At 47.5% G+C, this 12855-nt stretch overlaps 1 protein-coding gene across 1 annotated transcript in view; it reads right to left on the reverse strand.

Moving 5' to 3' along the window:
* Positions 1-6701: 6701 nt before the first annotated feature.
* Positions 6702-12855, reverse strand: part of ANTXRL (ANTXR like) — a 37708-nt gene continuing 31554 nt past the window's right edge. The window contains exons 10-13 of the mRNA XM_066350235.1: positions 10437-10472; positions 9240-9326; positions 8353-8430; positions 6702-6962 (exon numbers count right to left, since the gene is read on the reverse strand). Of these exons, the coding sequence (XP_066206332.1) occupies positions 6702-6962; positions 8353-8430; positions 9240-9326; positions 10437-10472 (462 nt within the window). The remainder of the gene's footprint in view (positions 6963-8352; positions 8431-9239; positions 9327-10436; positions 10473-12855) is intronic.

Consider the following 12855-nt stretch of genomic DNA (forward strand, 5'->3'; position numbering starts at 1 on the left):
TGAGGCCAACATAACCCTCATACCAAAACCAGGCAAGGATTGCACAAAAAAAGAAAACTACAGACCAATATCTCTAATGAATACAGATGCTAAAATACTAAACAAAATACTAGCAAATCGAATACAACAACATATTAAAAAAATAATACATCATGATCAAGTGGGATTCATCCCAGAATCTCAAGGATGGTTCAACATACGTAAAACGGTTAACATAATACACCATATCAACAAAACAAAGAACAAAAACCACATGATCTTATCAATAGACGCAGAAAAGGCTTTCGATAAAATACAACACAATTTTATGTTTAAGACTCTCAACAAAATGGGTATAGAAGGAAAATATCTGAACATGATAAAGGCCATAGATGATAAACCATCAGCTAACATCATATTAAATGGCACTAAACTGAAGGCTTTCCCCCTTAAATCAGGAACAAGACAGGGTTGTCCACTCTCTCCACTCTTATTTAATGTGGTACTAGAGGTTCTAGCCAGAGCAATCAGACAAGACAAAGAAATAAAAGGCATCCATATCGGAAAGAAGAAGTAAAGGTATCACTTTTTGCAGATGATATGATCCTATACATCGAAAACCCCAAAGAATCCACAAAAAGACTACTAGAAACAATAAGCCAATACAGTAAGGTCACAGGATACAAAATTAACATACAGAAGTCAATAGCCTTTCTATATGCCAACAATAAAACAACTGAGAACGAACTCAAAAGAATAATCCCCTTCACGATTGCAACAACAAAAAAATAAAATACTTAGAAATAAACATAACAAAGAATGTAAAGGACTTATATAATGAAAACTATAAACCATTGTTAAGGGAAAGCAAAAAAGATATAATGAGATGGAAGAATATACCTTGTTCTTGGCTAGGAAGAATAAATATAATCAAGATGGCTATATTACCCAAAGCAATATACAAATTTAATGCAATTCCCATCAAACTTCCAATGATGTTTTTTAAAGAAATAGAGCAAAAAATCATCAGATTTATATGGAACTATAAAAAACCCCGAATAGCCAAAGCAATCCTGAAGAAAAAGAATGAAGCTGGGGGCATTACAATACCTGACTTCAAACTATATTATAGGGCCACAACAATCAAAACAGCATGGTATTGGCAGAAAAATAGACACTCAGACCAATGGAACAGAATAGAAAGTCCAGAAATAAAACCACATATATATAGTCAAATAATTTTTTATAAAGGGGCCAAGAACACACAATGGAGAAAAGAAAGCCTCTTCAATAAATGGTGCTGGGAAAACTGGAAAGCCACATGCAAAAGAATGAAACTGGACTACAGTCTCTCCCCCTGTACAAAAATTAACTCAAAATGGATCAAAGATCTAAACATAAGACCTGAAACAATTAAGTACATAGAAGAAGACATAGGTACTCAACTCATGGACCTGGGTTTTAAAGAGCATTTTATGAATTTGACTCCACAGGCAAGAGAAGTGAAGGCAAAAATTAATGAATGGGACTACATCAGACTAAGAAGTTTTTGCTCAGCAAGAGAAACTGATAACAAAATAAACAGAAAGGCAACTAAATGGGAAATGATATTTTCAAACAACAGCTCAGATTAGGGCCTAATATCCAAAATATACAAAGAACTCATAAAACTCAACAACAAACAAACAAACAATCCAATAAAAAAATGGGAAGAGGATATGAATAGACACTTCTCCCAGGAAGAAATACAAATGGCCAACAGATATATGAAAAGATGCTCATCTTCTTTAGCTATTAGAGAAATGCAAATCAAAACTGCAATGAGATACCACCTCACACCTGTTCGATTAGCTGTTATTAGCAAGACAGGTAATAGCAAATGTTGGAGAGGCTGTGGAGAAAAAGGAACCCTCATACACTGTTGGTGGGAATGTAAAGTAGTACAACCATTATGGAAGAAAGTATGGTGGTTCCTCAAAAAACTGAAAATAGAACTACCTTATGACCCAGCAATCCCTCTACTGGGTATATACCCCAAAAACTCAGAAACATTGATACGTAAAGACACATGCAGCCCCATGTTTATTGCAGCATTGTTCACAGTGGCCAGGACATGGAAACAACCAAAAAGCCCATCAATAGATGACTGGATAAAGAAGATGTGGCACATATACACTATGGAATACTACTCAGCCATAAGAAATGATGACATCGGAACATTTACAGCAAAATGGTGGTATCTTGATAACATGATACGAAGCGAAATAAGTAAATCAGAAAAAACCAGGAACTGTATTATTCCATACGTAGGTGGGACATAATAGTGAAACTAAGAGACATTGATAAGAGTGTGGTGGTTACGGGGGGGAGGGGGGAATGGGAGAGGGAAGGGGGTGGGGAGGGGCACAAAGAAAACAAGATAGAAGTTGACAGAGGACAATCTGACTTTGGGTGGTGGGTATGCAACATAATTGAACGACAAGATAACCTGGACTTGTTATCTTTGAATATAAGTATCCTGATTTATTGATGTCACCCCATTAAAAAAATAAAATTATTAAAAAAAAAAAATAGGTCAGGAACGCCCTGAAATGGAACTAACAATACAAGGGTATAAATTTAAAGGACTTTTATTTAGTTTATTTTTTGGGGTTTTTTTTTTTCTATTTTTCTGATGTTGGAAACAGGGAGGCAGTCAGACAGACTCCTGCACGTGCCCGACTGGGATCCACCCAGCATTCCCACCAGGGGGCGATGCTCTGCCCATCTGGGGCACTGCTCTGTTGCAACCAGAGCCATTCTAGTGCCTGAGGCAGAGGCCACAGAGCCATCCTCAGCGCCCAGGCCAACTCTGCTCCAGTGGAGCCTTGGCTGTGGGAGGGGAAGAGAGAGACAGAGAGGAAGGAGAGGGGAAAGGGTGGAGAAGCAGATGGGCGCCTCTCCTGTGTGCCCTGGCCAGGAATTGAACCTGGGACTCCTGCACGCCATGCCGACGCTCTACCACTGAGCCAACTGGCCAGGGCACAATTTAAAGGACTTTTAGATACTGGAGCTGATGTATCTGTTATTGCTAAACTACATTGGCCTCCTTCCTGGCCCACTCATGCAGCAGCCACAGAATTACAAGGTATAGGGCAGAGTAAATCCCCTCAACAAAGTTCTAGTTTTTTACATTGGGAAGATTAAGAAGGTCATTCTGGATTTTTTAAGCCTTATGCACTGCCTGGATGGCCAGTTAATTTGTGGGGTAGAGATGTTTTGAAAAACACGGAAGTGTTGCTTGTCAGTCCTAATGGTTTAGTCAGTACTCAGATGCTTGATCGGGGATTTTTGCCCACTAAGGGACTAGGGAAAGAACAGCGAGGAATTCTCACCCCCATAGAAGTGGCACCCAATACCAGAAGGTGTGGATTAGGATATCAAAATTTAGCATAGTTGCCTTGGTAGCCCCTGCTACCCCAAAAATGCATTGTGCAGACCCAATTACTTGGAAATCAGATAATCCTGTATGGGTAGACCAATGGCCCCTTTCTCAGGAGAAACTTAGGGCAGCTGCTCGATTGGTACAAGAGCAGCTACAGCTTGGGCACATTGAACCCTCTAATAGCCATAGAATACACTTTCCTATTTTGATCTTGTCGCCTCCTTGATTATCAAGGGGCATAGGCGACCCTTACAGCTTATAGGTTTTGAACTTCAAAATTATTGTTGTTCTTTTTTCAGAGGATCAACAATAATGGCTCTGGGAAACTTCCACTAAATGGCAAATCGCCCTTGCAAATCAATGGACAACTTTATACTGAAACAGTCAACTTAAAATCAGCTCAAAGGCTAGAATTATATGCCATTATCATGGCTTTTCAGCAGTCACCATATTCCTCCTTTAATTTATATACAGACAGCAAATATTTACTTATGGTGTTTCCACTATAAAGTCTGCTGTCTTAGGGACAACTGCTGATGAACTATTTCAGCAGTTCCTCCTTCTTCAAAGACTTGTATGTCAACATAAAGCTCCATGTTTTATAGGACATACTCGAGCTCACTCCATGCTCCCTGGAGCTTTAGCACAAGGGAATGCCCTTGTTGATCAGGCTACTCAAAAGAAAATTATTTGGAGCAACCATGACAGATCGAACAATTCAGTCGCATACTATTCATCACCAGAACGCTGCAGCCCTGTGTAAACAGCTTCAACTTTCTCGAGAAGCAGCACGGCATATTGGTAAATCCTGTCCAAGGTGTCCTATACTACAATCTGTCCCTTCATTTGGAATTAACCCTCAATGACTCCTGCCAGGACAACTTTGGCAAATGGATGTTACTCATGTACCTTCATTTGGCAAACAGTCCTATGTTCACGTTACAGTGGATACCTATTCTGGATTTATAGTAACCTCTGCCAGAACAGGAGAGGCTGCTAAGCATGTTATAGCTCATTGTCTGTATGCGTTTTTCCATTATTGGATTTCCTAAACTGGTTAAACTGACAATGCTCTTGCATATGTAGCAAAAGCATTTACTGTATTTTGTCAAACCTTTCGAATTATGGGTATCTCTTACAATCATTAAAGTCAAGGTATTATTAAAGCGTACCCAGCAAATATTTTAAGGTCAATTTAAAAAAAAATTTAAAAGGGGGTAGTCATATCTTGGAACTCCTACAGGTCTACCATATCATGCTTTTTACTTAAAAATTTTAAAATTTCTTTTGAATGCTGATGAACAGGAGACGCCAAATCTTCTCCTGCAAACTTCTACCTTCTTTTATTTGATCCAGCTAATAACACTGTTTTCTCTTTTTCCAAATAGCTCCAGATATACGGAAAAGGTTTATATAGGCAGATGGGGATCCTCAAACCCCTCAGCGAGATCTTCTGAGCATGGCCTTTAAGGTACCAAGAGGCAGAAAAAGCCCAATAGAGATCAGGTGAATTACCAGCTTTTAGGATATGCCCTTAAAGGCTCCAACGCCCCAAAGAAGTATCATAGGAATCCACCTGGGTCCTGCTTCAATACTGGAAAGGAAGGTCATTGAGCTAAAGCCTGCCAGGCTTACAAGCCTCTGCTGTGAGGAAAAAGGGACACTGGAAGGTAGGCTTCCCCCTGCTCCTCTAAGGGAGGGTTCAGTCTCTTCCAGCCCTGCTCCAGCCACCTATGACCTAACCATGCCCAGAATGCTGGGGTTAGCCACTGAAGGCTTAAGGTGCCCAGGGCCGTTGGCCCCATCTATGACACTGTGGACGAGCCTAGGGTATTTCTTCCAAGAAGCAGGTAAACTGATCTCATTTGCACAAGGGCCACTTAACTATGTCTTGCCTGAATAGTCAGGTTTTTTATTCTTCCCTCGAAGATCTCTGTTGTGGGTGTTGATAGTCCTATTTTCTGCTGCTTTGTTCAATATATAGTGTTTCCTTTATTCCTCTTACCTCAATGCCCCACTCATATTTCAGGCTGGGACCTACTCTTAATTTAGAGCTCTCTCTCCACCTTTTGCTAACTTCTATTGTGAATTTACCTTTGCCACCCAGCTTAGTGTATTCCAAGGTTCTCTTTACCATGCCAAAGTTGCAGAGCTCCAGGGAAAAGCACCCTGGTCTCATCTCTCCAGGCAGAGGAGCACAGAGGCTCCATCTCCACACATGCTGCAGATGGCTTTTCCAGTCTACCTGAATCATTACCAGCTAGAAGCAGCGGTCATTGGGACTTGGACGTGAGCTGCAAAGTATAGAATTGTGACAATTCCAGTGCCATGCGGACTTTTCCTGGATGTGGACTTTTTCTGGACTCCTGCTCCATGTCACAGCTCCTAACACACTGAACTGGAGTTGGGTTGCATTCGCAGGGATTTGGAATGATATTGGTGCCAACTTGGACTTGGTGAACATGTTAAGGACACTACTCTTTTATGGATTCTTTCTGTATTGGCCAAGAGTTTGCTTAAAGGCTTTAATCACTGTAAAAAAATAAAATAAAAAAAATATATGTCTGGATAAAGATGTGGCACATATACACTATGGAATACTACTCAGCCATAAGAAATGATGACATCGGATCATCTACAACAAAATGATGGGACCTTGATAACATTATACGGAGTAAAATAAGTAAATCAGAAAAAACCAAGAACTGCATGATTCCATACATTGGTGGGAAATAAAAACGAGACTAAGAGACATGGACAAGAGTGTGGTGGTTATGGGGGGGGAGGGAAGGAGGGAGAGGGGAGGGGGAGGGGCACAAAGAAAACTAGATAGAAGGTGACAACGGAGGACAATCTGACTTTGGGTGATGAGTATGCAACATAATTGAATGACAAGATAACCTGGACATGTTTTCTTTGAATATGTGTACCCTGATTTATTGATGTCACCCCATTAAAATTAATAAAAAAAAAGACAGAGCAGAAAGAAGAAAGAAAAAAAAGCAAAATTCTTACCTTTCATATAGTTGAATTTGTGAATTTTTAAAAAACACTTTACTTTTATGTATGTTCGTAAGTCTCAGTTTTAAATCCCATCTATGAATGAAATAATAAATTCTCAGCTTTTTCTGATTTACTTTCTTTAGTATAATGTTCTCAAGGTCCATCCATGTTGTCGTAAATGGCAATACAATAGCCTCTCATTCTAAGAAGCAATAACATCTAACTCCTTTTGACTTTAAAGCAAATATTCAGTATTTGACTCAATATAGCCAGTGAAGTACAACAAGTTTTTTTTTTAATATTCTGTGGTTTTTAGGGAGGTTGGGTATGCGGGTAGGAATGAGAAGGTTGTTCTGTGCAGTGCCCGGGCAGTGGGCGGGACTAATGGCAGCATTCTGGGTGGAGGTGGGGAGCATATCTGTGTGGGGTGTTGGCACCATGAGCAGCGGCTGTTGTGGGGGAAGCTGGGCTCCTGGCTGGGTCCAAGGCAGATCTTTGGGCCACAGGGCCTTTGTGCACCTTGGGGGTCCATTAGGGTGAGGCTGAAGCACTTCCTCTGTAAGAGAGAGAAGAGAGAAGACCCCTGAGGCGTCAGTGGAATGGGCACCAGAAGGCTGTGGTCCCTTGGCTCTAGTGGGTCACGGTCAGGATCTATTAGGACTGAAGAGTGAACATTTGTGATGCCCTTCTTTTCCACGAGTGCTGGCCTCCAGGCAGGGATGCCCTTTGGGGACGTGGTTCAGGCGTCAGAAGTCTGTCCCTCCTTCTGGAGGCTGCCCCAGCGGGCTGACTCTGGACTCCCTATGCTGGAACTCATCTGCCCCGCAGACTGGGAGCCTGGGAGTCAAGGACAAGGGACCCTGCCTCCACATCTGCCCCAACATGGACGTTCCTTCTAGGAGAGTGCTGAAGGGAGGAGCCCTCTCCACAGCCCATTGATCGGGCTACAGGCCCTTCTGACAGGCGTTCTCTTTGGACCCTTTAATGAGTGACAGGCTGTGGAGGCTGCAGCACACAAAGGGACGACTCTGCCCAGAACTTCTAATGCCTATTGGCCCGTCCATGAGAACATGTGTTACCTGAATGTGGCCAGTGTAGCCCTCACTACAGACCTTGGGGCCCAAGGCCCTCCCCCCCCCCCCCCGGCCCAGTCTGTACAGTGGGCTGAGCAAGGAGAAGCAGGGTGGAAGCAGGCCTCATGGTCAAGTCCAGTCCTGCCACTCCTAGCCTTCGTGAACTGGAATACGTCACTGATCCTCTCTGTGAATCATGAAAAAACTGAAAAAGGAGATAATTAATACCTACTTGTACTGGAAGGATTAAAATAGTAAAAATATGTCAAATTCTGGGGTTACCAGCTGCCCCACGGAAGGACCAAGTGAAAAATAGCTGTGATTGTGCTTAAATGAAAAGGAGCAATATATAACAATTGGACTTCTCCAAGTTACAAGCAATGAGCTAAGGAGGAAATGTTCACTCCCTGGTCAAACCGCTGAGTGCTGGTCAGACACCATTAGAGGAGGGGATGGCACCCTGCCTGCCACCACTCCTGGCACCGTAGTGACCAACCCATGAATGCGTCAGCGGGGCTGGGAGAGCAGGCAGACCCACAGGAACGGTGTCAGTGGGGAGGGAAGATGGACTGGGAGGCCAGTAGACATTGCTGTCCTGCCCCCTTTCTGTAAGTGTGCAAATGCGAGGCAGCGCCCTAGATAAGAGTCTCCTGACCCTCTTGGGATGACCAGGTAAGGGAAATGCAGGGGTGCATGCACATCCAACATCAGACCTGAAGGCTCCCGAGTCCCCATTTCTCCACATCCTGAGCATCCTCCTTGGCAGATGCTGGGACAGAGCTCTCTGACCCACAATGCCAAAGAGCAAAGGTCAGGGGCTGAGAGGAAAGCAAGGACCCCAGTCCGTGGGGAACATCCCTACTCCCTGCTTACCATGTGTCTTGGCTGAGAGCACATCGGTGACACTTGTTTGTAGTTTTGAACAAAGTCACACAAGCTGTCCAGTTTGTCCTGAAAAGCAGATGTGGCAGTGAGGGGGCTTGGGCACGAGCGCTGCCCCCAGAGCTGGCAGCTGCCTCTGTCCCTCTGGCCGCTCCCCGCACTCTGTGTCCGGGAGCTGCTGACTCCAGTGCAGCCTCGAGCTGGGCAGGCGCCAGGCAGCTGTGTGTTTGGCAGTGTGGTGATTGAGGGTCACAGACTGTTTAGGATCTGGAGCAAATCCGTGTTTTTGGTGTGCGCGGCGAAGTTCAGGGCTCCTTTCAGGCCTCGTTTTCTCCGTCCTGTCATGCATGTCCCTGCAGGCTGGGTTCTCCTCATTGAAGAGGACCAAGCACTTCTTGGGGGAAGGACATGTCCTTCTGGCCCTCCCTTAGTGTGTCCCTCAGCGCCCCAGTTCAGAGGGTCACAAGGACAATGCCGTGAGCTCTTTTCCTCACTCTGCAAGAACAAGTACAGCCACTGGTGTTTCTGGGTATGTTTAATGGAGGTAGGAACATGGCCTAGAATATTTTTTTCTAACTCTGTTGGTTGGTTTGTGATTGAGTTTGTGTAGCTGACCAGCTCCTGCTATGACACCTAAGCCACTGTAGGAGCTCATGACATGTTCTGTGAGAACCAGAGGCGGCTGGTTGTGAGCCAGACACCAACATCCCTAAACCCAAGGGGAGGACTAGGGTGGTGCCCAGTGCTGACAGTCCAGTGACCATATATTTCACATCACACAAGCCACGCCCTGGGGGCCCAGGAGCTGGGAACAACAGCAGCCCTCCCCTCCCATACCACAGACTCGGGCCCAGCTCCCTCCCTAGGATCCTTCTCACATCCATTCTTTGTATCTTGTCTTCTTGGCACTCGCAACAAGGGACGATCACTGTGGGACATGTCTGTATGTGACATGTTTCTTGTTTCTATAAAGAGAAAACACTGTCAGCTTCCGGGTCTGGCAGCCCCTGGGTGCAGACACTTGTTATCTGTTGTCCCCACACCTCTCAGCTCTACGTGTCTCGCAAATGTTTGTGGAAGAAGCCAAGGACAAAGTAGTAGCATCTGCCCCATAACACAGTGCCCTCCATGGGAATCATAAGCAAAGTCACTTTGGTTTGCGAATACAGCTCTTCCCGGAAATACCAGGGAAGCCGGTCTGGTCATCGTGGCTTCCCTGAGGCTGCCCTTGCTGGATAAGCCCGTTCTTGGGCTGTGTAATGTAATGGAGGGCTGTCAGGGGTGTTGCATTAGCAGGTGACAGGCTGTATGTAGCTGACCCTGGCCGGTTAACTTCCCCAGATCACACTGCCACAGAACAGGGGTCACCAGGGCTGGTTGGCCTGTGTCCCTTCAGATCCGAGGACAAGGTCCTCCCTGTTCCCAGGACACAGTGCATCAGCTACAAGTACTTCTGAGGGGCCCTGACTTCACCCCCATGCTGGGTGAGGCACACCTGCTCTCCTGACCTCGTTCCCAGTGCTCCCCTGGGCTGGGTCTCCTTCTCAGCTCAGTGCAAGTCAGACCCTCGCCCTCCTCCACCCTGTGGTCTTTACAGGCCACCTCCAGCCCCTTACTCTGACAGGATCAGGGAGGACACCGAGGAAATGAAGCCCAGTGTACACCAGAGCCTGAGGGGGACCAGGTCCCTGACCTGAGCCTCCTTTTCCAAACGCTGACCTTGTCCTGGACAAGGGGCATCCCGCACAGTCCTTTGGGAACTGACCATACTTTCCCTTTTATTTGAGCAGTGACCATAGCAGTAGGTGAGACAGGCTCCCCCATGCCTCATGAAGTGATCAAGGCCCTTGGGGGGAGGGGAAGGTACTCTGGGTGAATTCTGTGAGTTGCATGTGGTCCTCAGGCCCCTCCCAGCCCGTGTGTCACACTCTTGTTTCTCCCAGCTCTCTCTGCCCAGGTAGGTGAAGCTGGGGGTGGGGGAGCAGAAATAGCCCCTTAGGTGGCAGAAGACCTCTTCGTATATGTCAGTGTGGGCATCAAGCCTGCTGACAACATCGTACCTAACCACAACTTACCTTTTCTGGTTGCACTCGTGGTGGCTCCTTAATTATCTAGAATGTTAAAGAGACGTAAGTACAGCTGGAAGGGGCAGAGGGTGATGGATGGACATGCAGACAGGGGGACCTTGCTCTGTTGCAGCAGGACAGAACAGCGGTTTGGGACAATATCTAGGTGCCCATTACTGAAGAGAGTGACCACAAGTTCCTCCTCCCCGAGCTGCAGACTCCTCAGTTATGAAAGGGGAACAGAAGCTCCCTCTGGGGTCTACAGGGACACAGTCAGACTAGAGGGCCTGGTTCCTGGTAGAACACAGCATCTGGTAGTTTTCTCTGCTGCCCACATCAATGAAGACAGAGCATAGGACCCGTCCCTTTTGTCTCCACACTTCTCCATCCTCCTGCAGCCCTCCCTGTCCTCTGAGCCCTTAGTGATAAGTCGCCCCAGCAACCCAGGGCTCTCTCTCTTCCCTGCTACCCCTGTTCCAGAAATCAGACCTGATGCCTCTTGCTGGTCTGCTCCATCCTCATCACCTCTGCCTCCACTTTCCTCACCCAGCTCTCTGGCTGTGCCCTGGAAGCCCAGCTGGCCAATGCCACTGCCTCAACCCTCCTTGCAGCTGGTCTCTGTCTTTTGGTATTGCTCTGCTTTCATTGGGCACTTGCCACAAACTAGGATGTTGACATTTTTCCTTTTTCACCCCCAGTTGGAATAAAAAGCAAGATACCAGACAATGAGCTCCTGGAAGAATGGAGGCCACTTCCTTTCTTTCCTTCTGTGTGCAGCATGGGGCCCAGCCCATCCTGGCCCTTAGTCATGACTGAAGATGCAATGACAGAAGGCACTAGAGATGTGCAGAGACCCACACTGGCTTTCAAAGGCACAGTTGCCCCGGAGGTTATGAATGCTCCCGGCCAGCGTCATTCTCCCTTTGGGTCACCTGTGCCTCGTATGGAACCACCTCTCTCACCAGCACAGGCTTCCTCTGCTGTCTCCACCTGAGTCCTTCAGAGTCCTGGCTGCTGTGAGGCAGCCTCTTTCTCAGGGGGCCTGTGCTTTTCCCCAGGGGTCAGGACAGCACATAGACTGCCTCCCTAAGGGAAGTCTGAGGAGGGGCTCCTTGGAAGCCCTGGCTGTGTCTCTGCCTGGGCATGGAGGTCAGAGTCTGTACCTCTGCCTGACATGTGATGATGATGGAGCTGATGGGAACCAGCCCATGGGCAGGGTCATGAAGTAAGAAGGCATGCTACTCTTATGGGTGGTCACAGGGCTGTGTGAACATGAGTCACTCACCCTCTTGCAACGCCAGATGCACCAGAGCAGCAAGGGGAACACGAGCAAGGGCGGGACAAAAACAATGAAATTTAGATGGCTGATAATGTGCAAGAATTGTGTGGTAGGAGGTGGGCGGTGAAGGGAGACAGGAGGCTTGGAGAGTGATGAAGTTGGAGGCCCGGGAGGTGGTGAGAGAGTTTGGGAAGCGGGTGGAGGGGGAGGCGGTCGTGGAGACAGAGGAGCAGGCAGCTTGGTAGTTTGGGAAGCGGGTGGAGGGGGAGGCGGTCGTGGAGGCAGAGGAGCAGGCAGCTTGGTAGGCAGAGAGGCAGGTGATGTGGTAGCTGGAGAGTCTGGTGGCTTACCCTGCAGAAAGCACAGAAGCCCGAGGCTCGCGGTGGGCAGGGGCAGCCCCTACCCAGTCCTGGGCCTGCAGCTGCCCGGGGCCTGCGCTCTCCCCACATGTGCCTGTGACGGGGGCTCCTGACGGCCAATGTCTCAGCCCATCCTGCTGGTTCGTGAATGGGTGTCGGGGCAAGGGAAGACAGACACGGAGGAAGGACTGTCGGTACTGTGGGAACCCTTACAGGCTGGCACTGGGCAAGGGTGCTGGCAATTAGGCACAGGAGTCCCTCCCCAGGCACACCTCCTCTCCAGCCTGACTCTCTGTTGCCCACGTCACGCTCCTGAGCAAGGTGCCAGATGACGTGAACTCTGGAAAGTGGGCACCTGAGAGCAGCCCCTCACTCCCAGTGCCTCTCCCTGAGCTGGGTTTCGGCCCGTGCTCCGTCCTGAGGCTTCCCCACCAACAGAGGGACAGGAGTCTGTGAAGTTCAGAGAGGGTCAGCAGAGAGGCCAGCTGAGGAGTGGGAGAAAGGCAGAGAGGCAGATGGAGGGTGATGGCGTCAGCTAAATGACAGCCAGTGCTCCCCAAGCAGGAGCCAGGGCCTGTGATGGTCACGAGTGGGTTCAGAGCCTTGCATGAGCTACATTAGTTCAATGGGACCACGAAGCGTAGGTCAACGCCGGTCCCGCCCTTCAGGTCCCTTGCTCCTGGACGTGGATCTGGAAGGCACGGGAGGCACAGAGGTTAGAGCACACTGCCTCCCAGCCTCCCCCACTCGCTTTAGCTGAAGTCCAGATGGACCTTGATCCCCCTGCTGC

This window comes from Saccopteryx leptura, chromosome 9 (assembly GCF_036850995.1).
Source record: "Saccopteryx leptura isolate mSacLep1 chromosome 9, mSacLep1_pri_phased_curated, whole genome shotgun sequence".
NCBI lineage: Eukaryota > Metazoa > Chordata > Mammalia > Chiroptera > Emballonuridae > Saccopteryx > Saccopteryx leptura.